General features: G+C 40.4%; 2 protein-coding genes across 4 annotated transcripts in view; one reads left to right on the plus strand and one right to left on the minus strand.

Annotated features, from left to right (window-relative positions):
- Positions 1-30: 30 nt before the first annotated feature.
- Positions 31-9,296, minus strand: ap5z1 (adaptor related protein complex 5 subunit zeta 1). Of its 2 annotated transcripts, XM_050068485.1 has the most exons (18): positions 9,141-9,296; positions 7,624-7,761; positions 7,052-7,217; positions 6,538-6,688; positions 6,311-6,423; positions 6,000-6,174; positions 5,768-5,821; positions 3,425-3,565; positions 3,252-3,289; positions 2,685-2,847; positions 2,365-2,543; positions 2,119-2,261; positions 1,878-1,996; positions 1,302-1,429; positions 1,116-1,213; positions 890-1,022; positions 482-696; positions 31-399 (listed from the first exon to the last, which is right to left on the minus strand). In XM_050068485.1, the coding sequence occupies exons 1-18, from the start codon at positions 9,179-9,181 to the stop codon at positions 126-128; spliced, it is 2,469 nt and encodes an 822-aa protein (XP_049924442.1). In that variant the 5' UTR covers positions 9,182-9,296; the 3' UTR covers positions 31-125. The 2 variants fall into 2 exon arrangements, with proteins under 2 accessions (XP_049924442.1, XP_049924443.1); XM_050068486.1 differs by lacking the exon at positions 5,768-5,821.
- A 2,412-nt stretch (positions 9,297-11,708) lies between these two features.
- card11 (caspase recruitment domain family, member 11) overlaps positions 11,709-20,654 on the plus strand; it is a 41,264-nt gene continuing 32,318 nt past the window's right edge. For both annotated transcript variants that reach the window (XM_050069624.1, XM_050069623.1), the window contains exon 1: positions 11,709-11,958. The gene's annotated coding sequence lies outside the window, so the exon portion shown is untranslated. The remainder of the gene's footprint in view (positions 11,959-20,654) is intronic.

The following is a 20,654-nucleotide window of genomic DNA, read 5'->3' on the forward strand; positions in this document are numbered from 1 at the left end:
TGTTTAGATTCCAAAAAATGCTTCATAATGTCAAGTTTCAATCACATTTATTTACAAAAATAAGGTGCAAAAATCACAAGATTTATTGAGATGCTCGTTTCATGAGAGAATCTCTAAGTGCGAATTCAAAATGATGACGTGTGGTGTGGAAGTCTGTGTGTGAGGTTGGTGAGCACCCGCAGTCGCAGGGGCATGGCCACGTTGATGTCTCTGTGCCACTGGGGTGTGGTGACATGTGGAGGTGGGGTCAGGACGCTCTGCGCCACACCGGGGGCTTTCAGCAGCGACCACAGCTCCTCGCCTCGCGTTACTATGGCAACAAGGTCCTCTTCATCAGAGCACCAGGCAACTGGAGCGCCTCTAGTTACCGTCCTTAGCTTGGAGAAGAACAGAGACACCCTGAAACAGGAATAAACACAGAATTACATCACAGTATACATGCCAAAAAAGAAATTAATTTATATACGTGTATGGCCGTCACCTGGGTATGAGGTCATGTGATCGTGACGCCAGCTTAGCCAGAGAGCTCATCAGAGTGGTGACAGCTCTGGGAGCAGGGCAAGCCGCTCCAGGTGGTGGGGCAGATGAGGTGATCTCAAACAGCACCGCCTCCAGCGCTTCAAAACAGGAAGTGATGAGCCTCACGGAGCAGCGAGAGTCACATGACACAGAGAGGTACTCTCCCAGCACCCACACCTGAAAGCCAAACAAGAGCAGTGTTATCTTGGTGTCAGGTGTTGGCACAGTTTCGTGTCTGGCGTGATATTTTACCATATTTCAGTACACGGGAAAGGACGCTGAGATTCAACTAAAACCTGAGATTTGTACAAGATCCAAAATACACAGAGAGGAGAAAGAATCATCCCAAAATCACACACAGTTTCATTACCACGTGTGTGTAGATTTCTTCCTTGCTGTAGACGTTGGCCGTGGCTCCAGCGAACTCCAGCATCTCGTGAGACTGGTCCACTACCAGAGACGGGTGGAGCTTGCACAACCTCAGCAGGTGGCAGCTGAACACCCTGCAGAGACAGATAGAGGATGGAGCATGTGATGAGGTCAGGGTGAAGACATACAGCAGACTTTAGTTCCACTGTGTGTGTGTTTGGGTTTACCTGTGTATCTCTTTATGGTATTTCAGGATGTTGAGGAGGAGGCTGCTTCTCTCCAGCATCACCAGGATCAAGTGGGCTAAAAGCTTCTCATCAGCCACCTACAAAACAAGCCCACACATTATGTCATTGATATAAACTGACAGTTGTAGGTGTGATGAATTTGTAAAGAACTTTTAATCTCTTCACCGTGATCACTGTGTTGAAAAAAATGTGCAACAGCACAGGGACAATCTGGGCACACTGAACAACTCTCGGCCAATCAGCTGTCTCAGCCAGCAGCTCGTGGAGCGTGCTGAGTCGGTCGATTGTGTCACCTGCAGAGGAAGAAAGAAAAGTGAGTCAATTAGCTATGTTTCAAAAGAACTAAATGTACCTGCCGCTTTCCTCTGAACTAACTCTCTGCAAGAGTTCAGCATTACACGGGGTGAGTAATTAATACACAAACAATCATTTGGGGGGTGAAGTATTCTTTCAAGGGTAGTGTTCTGTATTTTAGGAAATACACTTATTTGCTTTCTTGCCAATAGTTAGATGAGAAGATAGATAACACTTATGTCTGTACAATAAAACACCAGCAATCCGTTAGCCTAGCTTAGCATAAACGGGGGTAAACAGCTAGCCTAGCTCAGTCTAAGGGGAACACGCTCTGCCAATCAGCACCATAAAAGATCATTTATTACCATCTTGTACCAGGAAAGCAAAATGTAAGACTAATATTTTAATACATTTAATCCATACATATAACTGTGCGACTGTGATTACCTGAGCCTGCTTCTCCTCGAAGCAGGAAGAGGAAAAGCCCTCGGAAAGATGGGTTTCGAAATGCATCAAGTGACAGGAGGGCACGGCTGCCAGCCTCAGAAATGGGCAAACAAGTGGACCTGCAGCACACACATACACACACGTACACACACACACCCCGTATGATGATGGGAAAAAAAAATATGAACATAGTCAAATCAGTCTTGCAGACAGTTTTGCTCTGGCTCATGTGTTTGCGCACCTGACTTGTAAAACCAGCGTGGCAGACAGACAGGGCAGGTCCAGCAGAGTGTGAAGAAGCTCCACTGCAGTTCCAGCTGTCACCAGAGAGGGCAGCAGATCCAAGAAGTCATCCACCACTGCTGGACTGTCCCACGCTAAGAACTACAGAGACAGACAGACAGCACAAAGCTCACTCAGTACAATGTGTCCTCCTCAGTAGCCTTCAGTAGGCACATGTATGGTACACATTAGTCTGTATTTTCACCTTCAGCAGGTTTGGGAAGGAGCGTGTGTACTGTGGGACTCGGAGCTGCAGGCTCTCGAGGTTCAGTCGAAGGAAGCGTAGCAGCTCATGTGCCAGGAAGTGGTCGTTAAACAGCTCGGCAGGGAATCGGCCAAACACGAGCTTCCACACTCCTTCGCAATCCACTGCAGCCATCTCGCCTAGATAGGTTCAAATACACGTTTCAAATGCTTTCAGTGAAGAAAGTTACTGAACTGTCAGTGCGTAAGAACCTACACGCATCAATCCATATTTATGCTTTTGTACATGTGTGATTCAGAGACAGAGAAGTGTACACACACCATGGTTGAGGTAGAACTGAGCTATGGGCAGCAGGACTCGGGCGAACGACAGGTCTGAGCTGAGCCGACCGAAGAGCGCCTTGATGCACGGGAACGTTCGAAAGACCAGCGAGGCGTCCTCTTCACACACACTGTCCAGGATACACACTGCCTCCACCAGACACTGAGAGAGGAAACAGGACCAGAATAAAATCCGGTTAGAGAGTTGCTCGGATTATAAGAAAAATGTGAGCACTGTGTTTCTTTTTTTTTTTTTTTTTTATCTTCCTCCAAAAAGTCTCATCTGTTTATTCTAGTTTTACTGAATGTTTCTAGTCAGCCATTTCCATAGTGGCTTTTTACTCTCAGATAAGTGACATGAATTTCAGCTGTTACATGTGTAGGTGTTCACTAAATTAGTAACAGCATAGGAACAGAAAAGACAGCAAAATATTCCCCCCAATCAAACTGATAAGTGCTCTTTACACACTACGCAATGTTACACTAATGACCGTTATTATTGCAGGAAAAATGGATAGGACTATGAGGACCTGTAAGATACTGTTAATATATGATAAACGGGCTCACCGCTTTCTGCAGGTCTGTGTCTGTCCTTTTTAGTGCCTCTGAGACAAAGAGAAGAACACACATCACAAAAAACAGAAGATTTATTTAGTTCAAATTCTGGATTTGCAACTACATGACTTACGTCTCTCTCACACACGCTGCACAGTTTAACACACACACACACGCTGACTCACTGCGATCGCTCTGTTCGATGAGGCGCTGGCAGTACTGGAAAGCCTTCTCTCTCAGGCGCTCCTTTGGAGGGAGCAATCGGCTGGAGGAGGAAGTGGCCGAAACCATGGAAACCACTGATCCGTCCACCTCCGACCGGTCATCTGCAACATGGGAGAGCAGGAACGAGAGGTCGAAACGTTCTCAAAGAAGTGATCATTTATTATAAACAAATTCCACATGAAGTATTCTCAGACTGCCAAATCTGAACAGAAAACAGGGGTTAGAATGTTTTGGAAAGGTTTTAGTTTCTGGAGATCATGACCAGTGCTGTGGTTTACAGAAAAAAGACACTTCAATCAAGACGAACTTCTTATTTTAGCCTCCGGAATCAACAAAGAATGTGCAAGTTAGTGATATAAACAGAAACTTAAATTGATGTAGTCCTAGAAAACTCGAAAACTCAAAACCAAGTAACTGATGGAAACAACAGTTTTTGAAACTGGTCCAGTGTTGAGTGAGAGGACTGCAGCTGGCAGCTGCCTGACAAGGAGCAACCACTCGCAGCATGTTAGCTCTATCAATGTACATCCACTGAAAGTGTTTGTTTTAGCCACAGATTAGTATTCTAAGTGTCTGGCAACATGATGGAAAGGATCCCTTCAGAGATAGACCTTCTTATGAAAGAGTAAGATCCTTTTTGTTTAATCAGAAACAGCCTTGAAATGTCTATCCCCAAACCCACCAGACTCCATTTAAATAAACAGTAATTTTATCTGCGTAAATCACACTTAATTTAAAGTCGACAGAAACAAAATAAAACTCACAAAAGCCATCTTAGTTTGTCTTTCCACTGTTCCAACAATCACCAACTCTGGTTAGGGTTGAAACAAACCTGTAATTCATCCAGTTAAATGTGAAAATATGCTGCCTCTAGTCTGGTGTGTTTGGTGATGATTTTGGGGCTGTGTCTGGTTAAACAAAAATGATCTTACTCTTTCACAAAAAGGTCTATCTCTGTAGGGATCCTTGCCATAATGTTGTCAGACACGTAGAATAACAATCTGAGCCTGTCAGTGGCAAAAACTAACACTGTTAGTGGACATAAACGGTGTGAACAGGCAATGAGTGGTTAAATCGCAGCCTGTTTCGCAGTTGCTGGCTGCAGCCCTCTCACTCAATACCCATTGTACCGATTTCGTCACTTAGACACAAAAACTGAATACTGAAGTTAACCTTCAAAGCTTTACTTAAACTTGGAGTTGAGGTTTAGTTAAGAGATTATTATAAAGGTTTAGAGACACTTAGGTTAATTTTCCACACAATCACATCCCTTTAGAAAGATTAAAAACTGACTGTTGGATATGTAACATAGCACAGGAAATAGTCTTAAGGTGTTTTGTTAGATCGTCCAGAATTAACATAAATTAGATATTTATATGGATCAATGTACTTTGACAGAGTAAGGCATGAACAACAACTCACAGAAGTGTCAAGTGCAAACAATAAAACACATAAAAGAATCTGGCTTGCTCCTGGTACACGTCAAATATGTGTTTAGTACAGTAATATTAATGTCTGAATATCTGAACGTGGTCAAAGTCAGAGCAGCTTATTAGTCATTCATCACAGTGACTCATTCAAGATTTCAACCTCGTGAGGAGATTAAAGGCAGTGGTGAAAGAAATTTTCAGATCCTTTACTTAAGTGCAAGCTCCAATACTACACCGAAAACACTCCGCAAGCAAAAGTCCTGCATTCAAAACCTTACTTAAATTAATACATCTGATGTTTTCGGATTAATATTCCTGCTGTATTAATGTGTATGTTGGATTTTACAGCTGTAATTGTTTTATGGTGTACGAAAAACAGCCCGGGTTTTAGCTTTGTGACGATGCATCATCCAGCTGATCCTCAAGGGTTTTTAAAGAGTTTATTTAGCTTAAGAAGGAGGAGAATTTTCTCAACACATAAAAGAACACCTCATCAAATCAACACATCGGAATAACTGTAATCTGTAAAGTAACTAAGGCTGTCAGACAAAATGTTGTGGAGTAAAAAACAAAATATTTGTCAAGTACGACTACCTCAAATCTAAACTAATGTACAATACTTGAGTAATTGTACTTAGTTACATTCCACCACTGATTAAGGGAAGGGTTAAAGATGCACACACCAGTAAAAAAGTAGTTAAGAAGTCACAGATCAGGTTTGTGGTGAGATGGTTTGTTAGATAAAGTGTAAGTCATGATCATATCAAGCGTTGTGAGTTGACCTGTGCAGCCCCGAAGTTAAACAGAACAGAAACGTAAGAGTTTACAGCTTCTTGGATGCACGTGCATGCAGGGAAGGTCCACATGTCTTACCATTAGAAAAGGAGTGGGAGTGGGAGAGGGAGAGGCTGTGCTGCAGCCTCTGTGCTGGAGATGATGAAAACACAGAGCAGGACATCTGAGATCGATGATATGAACAAACCACAGCCACCAAGGTTGATACTTAGAGGCTGATGTTCCTTGTATGTACACAGTAGCTATGACATGAAGCGATGAGCATGGGGAGACAAAACATTGTGGTTTTTATTGGTGGAAAAGGTCATACCGGTGTCAGCTGTGCTGTTGCCGTTGGAAACAGAGTGGTAGGTGAGGAGCCAATGGCGAAGCATGGAAAAGGAGTAGACGTTCATCCACTGGTCCTCGGTGAAGCCCTGGCCCACACACAGCACGGTGAAGAAATCACTTGACACCGTTCCATCCAGCTCTGCAATCGGCACCGGCTGATAGAGAACAGAAACACAAAAATACACAATAAAGAAGAAGAAGAAAAGGAGAACAGAAAGGAATGTCTACATCTTCTCCACTTTTTGTATTAGTGAAAGAGTTGAAGGCTCAATATGAAAGTGGATTACTGACCTGACGTGACCTCTGCCCTGTGAAGAATCCTCCTGAGGAAGCGCCGCCTCCCTGAGTGATGCTGGCATAACGCAACCAATCCACAAGCTTTTTACTCAGCAAGGTCACGTGATCTGTCAGTCAGAGGCAGAGAAGGACAAAGGATTTTGTGACGGTGGAATCACTTGATCATTGATTAGATGTCTATAGCTTGGCTTTAAATTTACTTTTCCCACTCCGTACGTTACCTTCGGTGAGGCACTTGGGGCTGTGTGTGAGAATGGTGTTGAGGATCGGCAGGGTGTGTGTGATCAAGTGAGGTGGCCCCTCTGATTGTCGGCTTTCCAGACTGCGAAGGAGCTGAGCGCACAGAGACGACAGGTCAGCCCTGGATCCAGCCTGTTGGGGTGAAAGTTTACAAAAGACAGGGTTAAGGCACCTGAAAACAAAACAAGCTCCTCTGTGTCTTACTAAGTCACTGTGTGCTGAATCCATGAATAGTGTGTGTGTCTATGTATTTTCACTGCCACCAAACTCTTTTTTTAAATTCTACACCTAAACACACACAAAAACAAACTACGGTATGTTTTACTCACGTCAGTTATAGAAAGAAATCTTTTGTTGATTGATAATTTTCACAAACCATGACGTCTGATTAGACACTAGTAATTTAAAAGGGCAACACACATCCTCTTAAAATCTCATTTACGTGTCAAAATAAATATGACTGAAGCCAAATAAGATGTATGCGTCACTTCACACCTGTGAGAGCAGCAGCGCAGCAGCATGGCTGTTCAGCTGACTGATGTTCTCATCCTGGCCAGAGGGGGGCAGCGTCTCTCTGAGCACAGCTGAGCCCAGCACCTGAAACTGCTCAGCGGGTGATGAGAGGAGCAATTGAAGCCTCTTCTGAAGCTCTGGGGGCAACCTTTGATGACAACAGAGAAGACATATGGCAGGAAATTCTGTCAAGTCAAGACAGTTTTATTTATATATATCCAATATCACAAAGGGCATCTGTGCAGCGTATGAAACCCCCTGTCCTTTGACCTGCTTGAGACAAAAACTTCCCCCAAAAAAACAATGTGTGTACAAAGTAAAAGCTCACAGTCTGGAGCAGAAATGGAGGAAGATTGATGACTGTGTGTGCCATCTAAGAGGGCATGTGAGATCACAACAGGCAGTAAATGGGTGTTTAGAGGAACGAGATGAAGAGAAAATGAAGAAAAAAGGCGTTGGACAATGATGGAGCAAATTAAATGTGATGAGAGCAGAAAGGTGACTGGACAGAGGGTCGTGAAGGGTGTATGAGAGGTGCAGGCTGGCGCTCTTACGTCCTGATGTATTTGTTGGCAGAGAGGATGAGGTGCAGCCTCTGGAGGGAGTCAACAGCCTCATGGCCGAGCTCCTTCCCCTGGAGCAGCTTGACTAATCTGCCGTAAAACTTCTGCAGCTCAGAATCCTGAATCTCCCTGGAAATGACACACAGAGCTGCTGGTTTTGTCTCTGGAAAGTTCTTCAAGGCAAGGATATCAATTTACACAATATTTATAAACTCTATATTTCAACAGAATCAACATCAAAATTCTACTGCTTATTCAAAAATTACTGAATGGTTTAGGTCCAAGATGTCAGATCTCCTGCCTTCTGTGAATCTCACAGACCTCTCAGGTTGGCTGGTTCTGGATTACTGGTTGTTCCCAGAGTAACAACAAAACATGGCAAAGCTGCTTTAGATTCTATGCCACTAAAATGTGGATCAAAGTGTCAGAAGAGCTGAGACAATGCTGACGCGGGATGCCCAATAATATCGGCATGTCATCAGTATCGGCCGATATGCTTTTTCTTATTTTGCACAATGAATAAATATTACATACAATGAAAAGCATTTTACTTAATGTCTCCATCTGCTGGTGGGCTGTCACGATAAGAGTATGCATGTATAATATGATGTTAATTCCACCACAGAAGAGACTTGATGAGGACTAAAATTAGGTGGGCAAAAAAGTGGATATATTAATACCAGTATCTCTTGTCGGCCAAATGAGTTGATATAAATCGGCCTGTGTCTCCTATAAAGCACTTTGGGCTGCCTTTGGGTATGTTACATGCAATATAAATGTGTGTAGTACACTTTCAATGTTTTAGGTTATATGGTTATATCATTGTGTTATTAATTGTTCTTATGTCTTGTTGTTTTTGCTTATGTGCCCTGCTGTGTGCTTTTGTGTATGGTTATATGCTCGCTCTGTATTTATGTGACCTTCTATGGACACGTCATCAATCTACTTTTATCTGTGAATGTTATTTTGTATTTTTACACATATACCACCAACCTGCCAGGGACTGCAGATAAAAATTAGCCTGTATGGCTACATCTGGGCACATTTACGTGACTTAAGTGATCATGTAAATTAATGTGCACTGTCCCTTTATAAAAGAAATTTACATATAATTGTGCTTTTGCCTTGATCATTAATAAACCCTTTAGATCATTTACCTGCAAAACTTAATACATGTCTAGTGTTGCGAGCTACAGCCTCATAAAATCAACTGTTTCAAACTGAACACTTCTACGACAATTTAAAGGGTCTCATTAACTTAAATAACGTCAATTCTGTTACATTAATTAAAACACAGCAGGCGTGATAATAAAAAATAGTTGTTAGCCGTCCTACCGTTAATATACAACCTTAAAAGTCACGCTACATGTACGTAAACATTAAGTTTTCGACAGGCTAGCTAGCTTTAGCCTAGTTAGCTTAGCAGCGGAAATGCTAACACTGTGCGGAAACTAGCTAAAAAAGAAGAGCTTAAAATGGCGGACAAAGTTCTTCTGATGTTTCCTTACCTCGCTTGTTTAATTAAACTCTCTGAACCGTGAGAATACATTTCGAAAGATAGTCGGACATTCCTCCTCTCCGCTGTTTCTGTGTGCAGCGGAAGGTAAACAGTGCGGCCGCTAATCGGGTCCTGACTGGAATCACATGACCGCCACTTTAGTTCCGCCTTCACTGCCGGGCTGTGATGGAGCATCTTCTTCTTCTTCTTCTTCTGACACATCATTCACAAAATCTAGGCTATTTGAAGAGAGGAAGTCAGATGTTGCAACTGACCCAACCGTGGGGACTGTTGCAACCTTATTTTATACAGTCTATGGTTGCAACATGTTAAAAATACATGTCATTTTATTACATAACTTTTTCTTTTGCTTTTGTGTCAGTCAGCACTGTATGCTGAGAATATGCATCGTTGTTCAATAATATGACTGAGAACAAACAGAATAAAATTTCTAATTTAAGATGAATTATTTTGTGTACGACAAACAATAATGGCTTACTTAATTAATGGATCATTACAATGATAAGGTTACGTTAATACAAATTAATAATACATTTTATTTATGGGCACCCTTGAAGACACTCAAGGTCACCTTACAGGCAAAGATAGAGAAAATAATAGCAGATTAAAGCAGACAATGAGATAAGGAATAAAGTAACATGAAAAAATAAATCATGACAACAAATAAATATTCAGCAAAATGAGTTTTCAGTGAATAAAATTCAGCGTAAATGGTGGATGTGTTTATAGTTACGTAACCCACAATGACTTGTGTGTTTGCATTTTAACATAATCTTATTTAATCTTTTTTATAATGGCATCAGTATGCCAGTGTAGCAGACAGCAGCTGACAATTTTATTTGTTCAGGTGAACTATAGTTTAATGTAATCAAAATGACCTGCGCATGTTGGAAAATACTGTCAGTCTGTTTGGTATGTGTGCTTAGCTATCAGCCATGACTGAATCATGTGACACACTGACCTGGACACACGTTAACTGTAGTCGCATAAAAGTCAACCAAGTGATGTTTCAAACTAAGGTTTGATCATTTCATGCAAAATGTGAGGGTAGTATGACAGTAAATGCAGCAGCAGATGTTGAATGTGTCCTCTCTCTTGGGGCTGAAGGTGTAACTGAGCATGTGCAGTATGAGTGTCATCACTCCAGCATGTTTCTGATTAGAGGAGTGGGAGCTGTTGCAGCCGTCTCTAGCCTTCCCTAAAACCACTTTTGTCTAATCATATCCAGTGAAAATTAATGTATCATAAGAAAAGCATGTTTTTGTTTTGCTTTTTTCCTTTTTTGATGGAGGACCCACCACAGTGTTACGTCACTTTAAGGCTTTACATTAGTTAGCCTGCTTCAAATGTCTGTTTCAAATTATTTATTTACTTTACTTTTACTTTTTTAATCCCAGATAGATAGATAGATAGATGAGCTTCTCATACACGAATGATAACTATCCAAGGACACAGTTTACTTCAGGTACACATGAGGAAGCAAAATACTACATGTCTCGATGTCGTAATGATTCATTTTGTTCCTACAAAACTTATCATAACTGTCAGTTACTTTCAGTGCTGAGAAAAAACTTGTGGAGGCCACTTTTCTGTCTGTGATTGATTACGGTGACATTTTGTATATGCACGCAGCCTTGATTCAGTGTACCATGCATCTCTATGTTTTATTACAATCGCAAAGTCACTTACTCATCACTGCGCTCTTTATGATTTGGTGGGTTGGGTGTCATTGCATTTGCAGACAGCAGCACTGGTATATTTTTATCTATAAAGCAATATTGGTCAAAAGCTGCCTTCTCCTACTCTGCACCTTGGACATGGAACAATCTCCAAAAAGCTCTTAAATTAGAAACACTTATATCCATTGATGAATTTAAGGGCATCATAAAGAATGTGGTGACAGAGACATGTGCTTGTTTCTCTTGTTAGTTGTTGTGTTATTGTGGATTTTTGTGTTATATGTTGTATTTGTTGCATTTTTAAATGTGTTTTGATTGGCTGCTGCCTCGGCCAGGTCTCTCCTGTAAAGAGATTTTCAATCTGAATGGGACTTCCGGGTTAAATAAAGGTTAAATGAAAGAAAAATGGCCCCTGTGACTGCCATACTATCATGTATTATCATTAGGCTCCTGATTAATGTGCAGCCCACGCAGCATTTAACTGTTTGCAACTATGACAGTGAATCAAATAAGATCATGATGTGTTTTGAATGTGAAATTGTAAGTCACTGCAGCCATTAGACAGATGGATTAAAGATTATATGGAAATATACTGAAGTGAAATGCAATTTAGTATTTCATGTCATGCAGCTCAGTGATGTTAGATGAAAACATCAGAGACAAGAAATAAACATACAACTGAGCAATTATAAACTTCTAATGAGTCACTTTGTTATATTCAGTCATGCGGCCACCGTACCTGCTGTCAGACAGAGAGAGCACAGAGTGAGACAGGTCAGAGAGAGAAAGAGAGAGAGAGAGAGACTGCGGGGTTGCGCTCCTCCTCACCTCTCTGCTGTGAACATGTTATTTCCATCTGAGCTCACACCGCCCGCCTCCGCTCTCTGTCTCTCTCTGTGCCTCTGTCTGTCTGTCTTTCATCTGAGGCACAGTGTCGGGGCCAAGGCTCCCATGCGCTCTTCACTCAGCCTACTTTCAAAGTCACCTCTCTTTTGGATAAATGGAGACAACCTGAGCCTCACTTTGGGATTAATGGTGAACAAACCGGTTTGAAGACAAAACAACACAAACAAACTTTGGCCAAGTTTGAATTCTCCCACACTCTTTGGACAACTTAACGCACCACAGGTAGGCAAAATAACTCTTATCATGATCAGTGTGTTTACGCATGTTGGCGTCAGTGTGTTGATGAGTTCAGATATATAGAAATATGTTTTTAAAGTGTCCGGACAGGCGTGTAAACGTGCGTCTGTCGGAGTCGGAATGGAAAAACCGAGAAGCAGAGAGGTGATATTACACCCCATAATATCACCGCAACGATGACAGCCCGTCACACTGCGTGTCACTACAACACACATCTGTCCGACTCACCCAAACTCTCACAAGTTTTTCCTTTCAAAGTGTCTCAATCTCCGAGTTACTGAGTGAGTATATCCACTCTGTTAATCACTTGTGCACCTGCACTGTGAATGTTGCAGATCCAATGATCCTTCACTGTCATCTCGGCTCCTAAATTATTAGTTTGGTAACACAATAGCTCAACCTCTGTCAGCAGCAGGTCATTATCTGGCAGCATCAAAATGTTTGGGATTCCAGCAGCAGGTGCAGAAGACAGTGGAATCCAGTGAGGGAGGAACAAGACACACAGGCCATGTGCATGCACACTGATGCGACTGTGTTCTGCTTATTCATCACCATTGCACTGATCTGATATTTTTAAATATCAGTTTTGCTGTGTTGTAATATGACATGTTGAAAGCAATAGAAAGTTATGCACGAGAAAAACTTTCCATTCCACCTCACAACCAGTTTTCTCCAGATATAGGATACGCTCATTTTTGAGTGACTGATTATTTTCTTGATTAATCGATAAGTTGTTTGGTCGATTAAAGTTCCCCAAAGCCTGAGATGACGTCCTCATATTTCTTGCTTTGTCCACAAGCCAAAGATATTCAATTAACTGTCATAAAAGAGCAAAGAAACCAGAAAATATTCACATTTAAGAAGCTGGAATCAGAAGTTTTCACCTCACAACCAGTTTGTATTAGGGCTGCAGCTATAGGGTATTTTCATTTTTGAGTGATCTGTGTGTTATTTTCTCAATTAATCAATAAGTTTGATCTATTAAAGTTCCCCAAAGCCTTCGATGACGTCCTCAAACGTCAGTTAATTGTCACAGAGAAGTAAAGACAACAGAAAATTTTCACATTTAAAAGGCTGGAATCAGAGAACTTTTCTAAAAAGATCACTGAAACTGATTAAATGATTATCAAATTATTAATAGATGGCAACTAATCGATTAATCGTTGCAGCTCTAGTGAGCAATTCTTTAAACATTAACCAGAAATCGCTCCATAGAAAGACAAAATGCTCTTCAGCGTCAAAAATTGTCATAACTGTGACATAAAATACCTATTTTTCACTGTACCGTATGATAATTATAAGATGACTGTGTCCCTTTTTAAAATGATGTAAATTCTACAACTGCATATGTCAGAATTTATTCAATGGGATCTCCGTCTCTCTTCCCCCTCTGTCCACGGACAAAGCCCACATATCAAATTCCCATAAGCTCCAGCTATGTTGCCGGACAATGGAGCCTTTATGATGGTTCGCACACCTGAACCAATCATATCTGCCTATCAGCCAGCCAGCCAATCCTCGTCCAGTACACTCACAGTCAGCCTGGACACACACTTGGCCTCTATAGGATCACTGAGCCTTGTCTCACTGACATGGACGCACAGAGATCAAACCTGAAATGTGCAGGAACATCAACAGGTCCAGTGACTGTGCTGATGTTAGACTGTAATCTTCAGTCTGTGGGTCAGTGTCACGCCTCTTAGTTTGTGTGTGGTTAGCTGAATGTAGAATAAATCTGGGTCACTATGATGCTCATACATGCTGAGGTGTCATTTCCACTGGGGACTCTTTTCGAAATCATGTTAAAAAACTTTTTTTTAGCTGCACTAATCATGTTTAAAATGTGACTAACTGTCCAGCCGTCATATTCAGGCTGAGAACGTGACTTGAGCTGCTGATTCTGCTCTGATGAACTCCAAAAAGAAGTACAGAGGAGCAACATGTTTAACATATGTGGTGGTATTCTTGCAGGAGTTTAGCATGATGACCAATTAATAATCTCCTGGATTTTGTTCTGCGTACGGTAGTCCCAAAAAGTGTATACAAATGCGGCAAAATGGGATTCAAATCTCTTTTTTTCTGCAGGAAGACCCTTACACCCTTCAATTTACTGCGTCCCCCTACTTCTCAGTCCAAATTTATGCCACTGATCCCCCCCACTGCTAATATGGAACCCACATCCTCACATATTTGGCATTTCAAAAAACAAAAGAAAAACCATGGAGGAAACTATTAACGATGTGTCACAGTAACATCACACAGATCATCTCTCACACGGTGTTAAAGTGACAGTGATCATCATACAAACAGTTATCACAAGGAAATCTGAGTAACACCTATAGAGACAGAGGTGACATATAGATAAGCTGCTGAAACTAATACAATCATAATGGAACAATCCACTGAACCATTTCCTCTGAACTGTCAGCTAAAATGGTTGCTCATTCATCACTAGCAGACAGTAGCACACATTTAGTAAATCTACTTTAACCCAAAAACACTGAGTCAACAAAATGTAAGTTATATGCTTGAAGTTACTGCAGGAGCAAAAGCATTAAAGACAAATAAGATATAGGATCAGAAATTAAAAGCAGATGTAGAGATTGGGGTGTATGTGAAGGATACATGTTAAAGATTACTTTAACTTATGTTAGTTATTGGATGCAGATGTTGTAAGGATGCTCGGCTAGTATGTCATAATGTCATCATATCATACAGGTGTTATTTTGGAACCCTGCAAGATGTCTTTGTAACTAAAAATGTAGGTGTTACGCTGCTAAACTGAATCAACATTAGGAAAAAACTAAATATAAATGCCTTTAAGACTCACAGTTATACACCTGGATCCAAACACCTCATACGCTCTAGAGCAGTGGTTCGTCCATGGGGTCTCAGATTTCTCCTTAGTCATTAGTTCAAGGTCCACACAGTTTAATATATGCAGCATCAAACTTGAGTTTGGCCATATTGTTGACCTGGTTTTCCGTCTCTGTCAAGTATCTGTCCGTAAGTCACTCACTCTACAGCAGGAAACGGCTCTACAAATTAAAAGCTCTGAGCCAGAAATTCACTGTACTTCAATATAAAGTGTGTTTTTCACAAAGGTGACACGTTCGTGAGTTGATTGCGGGCCATTCTGAGTGAACTCGCGACCCACCAATTGGGAACCACTGATCTAAAGATCTCAAAAAGCTCACAGTGGCACTGTTTGTCAAGTCATTTGGCTTCTTTAAAGGAACACTTCACCCACAAAATGATCACTTGTATGTCAGTGACTCACCCTGAGTTACGTTGAATTTGTCACATGCCTCTGCTGAACAAAGAATCCAAAATGGAGAAAATTCTTGATGAATGGGAGTAAAAGACGGCCCCCAATCAACAACAGCAAATCAATACCAAAACATCCATTGACAAACCCTCACACAGCTCGTGCAGTGTAATCCAAGTCTCATTAATCCAGTTGTGTGCTCAGTACTTCCCAAACACATGCCTTTTCACCATAGCGACACTACTTAAAACACTTCTGCATACGAGCAGAGTTCAAACGCACACACCTGCCCAGGTGCACCAATCATCTGTGCATGACACTGCTTATGGGGAAGTTTAAATTAGTGAGGCTGTAACAAAGAGACATGTGTTTAGGAAGTACTGAGCATACGACTGGATGAATGAGACCTGGATTATACTGCACGAGCTGTGTGACAGTTTGTCTCGATATAGTTTTGCTGTTGTTAAGCGTGGCCCCATTGTAATCCCAATTCATTACAAAGTTTCTCAGTTTTTGGATTCTTCATTCATGGAAGGCATGCCAGAAACACAGAGTTTTCTTCAGAAATTAAACATAACATGGGGTAAGTAACTGATTTACAATGATCGTTTTGCCAGTGCGGTATTCTTTTAACCCCAGTGCCCTCATTTGAGTTGTTTTAACAAATGCAAATTAGTGGTATATGATACCAACTGGCATGGAAAGGGTTAATATTTGATTAAATAATGATTTAAATCCATTAAACACATTTTAATAAAAGAATGAAACAAAAAAACCCTGGAGGGACTGATCAAAAATTCCTAATTTTACCAGGGGGAGGGTGGTATGACGTATTTTTGTCACGGGAGGAAATGAAAAGACATTAAATAAAATCTGACATTGCACTTAAAAAAATATAAAAGATAGAAATAAAGAATAAAAGCACCAAAATCAGTGTCGTGGGTCATGATTTACAATTGTCAGACTGAGATAATAACAGCAGAATAATCTCATTACCTGTTAGTATGTTGAAAATATTTTAATATGTTTTTCTTAACAAATGCAAATTAATGGTTTATAATACAAACTGGCATTTAAAGGGTTAATATTTTATTAAACAATGATTTAAATCATTTTAAAGCATTTTAATAAAAAGAATGAAACAAAATCAACCTAGAGGAAATGGTAAAAAAAAAAAAAAGTGACACATATGGTCCTTTGACAATTTGTGGTGATGATAAATATGTAGGAAGTTTCCATTAGCAGGTCACAGAGGTTAAAGGGTTAATCTCTGCAGTCGTTGGTTCTTACCCATGAACTGTTCTGACGCTCAGATCTGATTTGCACCTTAGTATATGCCCAGCTTTAAAACTTTTGTGGGAATCATCAGCATTTGGTCCAAGATATGAAGTGATTACTATTTTCAACACACTTTGCTGTTTTTCAGCTCAGATTTAGTTTTGTTTATTTGATGCGGACGTAACAGCAGCTTTAGGACTGCACATTTATGCACATGAACCAGATGTGCTGCGTTTCGTGTTTGTAGTGAAACACTATTTTGCAACACCTGTCCACAGAAGGCTTTTTAGAAATTAGAATACTAAAAGAAAATGCATCTGCAAGCACCACAAATCCATCCCAAAATCCATCCACACAAATACAAAACACTGGTGTTTCTACTGTTGTGTTGAGTGTGAGAACAATGTTGTTTCTTTCAGCCATGATTTAGTTAGTTAGTTAGTTAGTTAGTTAGTCGCAGTTTATTTTGAAAATGTAAGTAGTATAAAAAACAAAATAATCAAACAGTAGTGGACAGACATAAAAACAGGTTACTAAAGGAGGCATGAAAACTGAAAACAACGTAAAATTATTTGATTTACACGTCCAAAAAGGAGTGTGAGGAAGTACAAACTTATTTATTCCCTTAATTTCTTCTCCATATATGAATAATAGTCAGTCATGTAGTTCCACATCAATATAAAGCTGTACAATAATTAATTCTCATAGACCTATTTTAATATATTAAATTAAATACCAATTATATTTGTCTCACAGCAAGATATAAAATAATTACGTAGAATATAAAATCTCATCTTTATATCTTTATCCAATCATGACAGATGTGTTTTGCTTGTCAAACTATGCACATATACACAAACTATGTGTACATACTCACACATACACACACATACACAAAACTGATGGTAATAAATAATCGAATAAATAAAGAGTGAACACCTGCGGATAGTCAAACACCTTTTTCATTCTTGTACCTTGTGAAAATCATCTCTTTATACCTCGTTTTAAACTGGGTTATGTTAATTACTATTATCTTATTTAATGCCATGTTCCACAGTTTTGCTACTTTAAAAGATTAATTGTTCAAATTATGTTTTGCATAATGTAAAAAGGTGTCATTCACCTTATGATCTTGATGCCTGGTATCTAGAGTAAGACGCTGACACTTATGATCACACATGAAATATCATATGACAACCTGACACCCTTTGACCCTGATTATACTTTGACAATGTGCTGCAAACATCACGACCTGATCATCATCAGAGCAAGTTTAATTCTTAGTTTCATATATATGCTCCTACTGTTTAATGTAGGACTAAATATGTGATGATTTTAATGTTTAAAAATGTTTATATCTGCAAAAATATTTCACCCTCAGTTTCATTTAAGATGGCAGGCGTATGCTTTAGAGTACTCTGCAAATAGCATGTCTGTTGTGCTTGAATGTGGAATCAGTCCAATTTAAATGTTTTATACTGTATATTACATGCTCACGTGATATGCAGTGGTGTAGTGGAGGGTATACGCAGGTATTCAGGGTATACCCACCTTGTTTTCTGGCTGTTTACAGTCAAAATAAGCGCTTGAATATAAAGGAGAGTGAACCCACTCCCTCCTCATCTACCTTGTCGTGCACCCACCTCGACTCATGATGATGAGAGTTGAGTTTGTCTGCAGACTATACTGTGTGTCTTTGTTGACAAAATGGTGGTCGACATCACTGAATGTTTTACACTGAGCATGAATTTACACTTGCATACAGCAGGATAATGAATATATCTACAGAGTGCTTATGTCCTCAGTAGTAACCCCGTGAGTGTGATTTAGATGAGACATAAAGGCAGAGCAAGGCGAGGTGGTAAACAGTTCAAACAGACAACTGAGCGGGGTGTTAGAAAATAATGGAAACAATCACGCTGCTCAGTGCACCAGAGTCCTGTACACAGTTGTGTTTGTGTGTCTGCCTCTTTTAAGTCTGCAGTTGCTGAAAAAAAGGGGAAAACAGAAGGTTTATTGCGAAGATACACACACACACACACGCACGCACACACACACACACACACACACATATACACTGCTCTAAAAAACCCAATCAACTCCCCTGACCACAATACTATAAAGAAAAGCAGCCGACTGAGAGGACTAAAACAGAATAGAGGAAGAGAGCAACTACTCACATCTGGTTTGAAAAGGAGGAAGCAAGGATGAGTTTTCTCGGTAATGAACTCCAAAATAAGAGAAGAGAGAAGAGGAAACATGTATGTGGTTACTGAAGGGGTCTGCGTGTGTGTGTGTCTGCATGCACGCTGTACTTCTGCATGAGTGCATGGGTGTGTGTTGGTGTGAGTGCTTGCGGTTTCATCATCTGCTGTAACTGTGGCAGTATACTCACACACACTGTAGAGAGAAATAATAGCTTTGAGTGTTGAGAGGGTGTGATATTTCTGTCTGCCTCAGACTGCATTTAAAAAGCAGCTTATCAATGATGTCGTTCAGCGACTGTCTGACAGCGTGAATATTTGAACATTTAATAATGTCACATAAAGAAAGTCACTGAGATGAGATGAATTTGACTGAAGATCGGTCCTGTTGAAACTTAGTAAACCAGCACGTGTCTGTATATGTGTAAACTTTAACATGCACGGTGCAGATTACAGTTGTATGCAAAAGTGTGTGTGTGTGTTTACATGAGTAATGGCATCGAATAGCATCGATTTGCCTAACTGTAGGCTGCAAGTCACAAAGCAGGATTGTAGGATAACACCCACGTGGCCACACGGCATGCAAATCCCAGAGATGCATGGACAGCGCGTGTGTTTGTGTGTGTGTGTGTGTGTGTGTGTGTGTGTGAAATGATAAAAGAGATAGGAAATCAAGTGGGAGTGAGACGCAGATAAAACAGAGTCGAAATATGTCTCTGGAAAAGTTAAAAAAAAAAGGAGATTAAATGGAAAGACGTCAGTTGGTTAAAGTTTATGTTGTTTATGAGGGAAACGGATGAAGTGGAGAGTGTGTGGGACCCAAAGCTTCACTCTGAGGCTGTGTTGTTATACTTCATGAAGCCTCACATGCTTGTTCTGCAGATAGCCTAATTATCAATGATCATATCATGAGAAGTGAGTCAGTTAAAAATAAAGCTAATGCTGGCATGGCAACAATGACAGTTGGCTTTCTTGCCAAGAAGATAGATAACACTCGTGTCTAGGGTTTACCTCAATGCTGGTAAGCGATGTCAAAATCAATATTTGAATGCTCCAAACATCCCAGATTGCCCATAAATTAAGAAATAGCAATCCAGCATAATTCAGTATGCATCAACATTAATTATTAGTTATCCTCACACAAGGACAAACTTAACGATAGGCGAAGTTTTGTGACTCCGACAGTCTGACCATATTATAAATATACTAGCAAGATGTCTAAAAGGTCAAGCATGTGGAACACTTTAAAAACTTACAAAGATGACTCCCAAAAGGTGGAGTGCTAAAGGAAACTGGCATATCACAAATTCAAAATCAGCTTGGCAAATCACCTGAAAACTGAGTAACAGCTGAGCCTTTGTGCAAAGTAATTTCAAGCAACCTGCATGCTAGCAACGTGGCTAATTGTCATGTTATTTTAGGTGCAATGACAGAAAAGTGATGTTTCAAAATATGTCTTGTCTTTGATCACCCCCACGAAGCTGTTATTAATCGCAAGTATTCCTCCACGAAACTTCGATGCCCCAAAACTGGTATTCGGTACAGCTCCACTGGTGTTTGTGCAACAGAGTTGGGACCAAGTCATTGTTTTACAAGTCTCAAGTCCAAAGTCAAGTCCAACGTCCTAATGAGTTTCGAGTCCTGAACTAGTCTTAATGTGCTCTTCATTATAAGAAAAATATTAAATGACCAAAAATCATAAATGCTTTTTAAAAATTGCAGTTATTAGATAAACGTCCAGTGTCTGGGATTGAGGGGGAAATATTTGCAGAAATATTTAGTGTATAATTAACTGAAAATAAGAATTGTGTTTTCGTTACCTTAGAATGAGCGTTAATGTCTACATAGGGAGTGGGTCCTTGTCCATTGAATACGTCATGTTTCTACAGTAGCCCAGAACAGACAAACCCAACACTGGCACTAGATAGGAC

Source organism: Epinephelus moara, chromosome 18 (assembly GCF_006386435.1).
Source record: "Epinephelus moara isolate mb chromosome 18, YSFRI_EMoa_1.0, whole genome shotgun sequence".
NCBI lineage: Eukaryota > Metazoa > Chordata > Actinopteri > Perciformes > Serranidae > Epinephelus > Epinephelus moara.

Excerpts from the sequence above, each read along its gene's own strand:
- ap5z1 (XM_050068485.1), bottom strand. The coding sequence starts at position 9,181 with ATGTATTCTCACGGTTCAGAGAGTTTAATTAAACAAGCGAG. Across the intron at positions 6,424-6,537 it reads CCCCAAGTGCCTCACCGAAG|ATCACGTGACCTTGCTGAGT; the intron begins GTAACGTACGGA and ends TCTGACTGACAG. Across the intron at positions 3,566-5,767 it reads CTCCCACTCCTTTTCTAATG|ATGACCGGTCGGAGGTGGAC; the intron begins GTAAGACATGTG and ends CCCATGTTGCAG.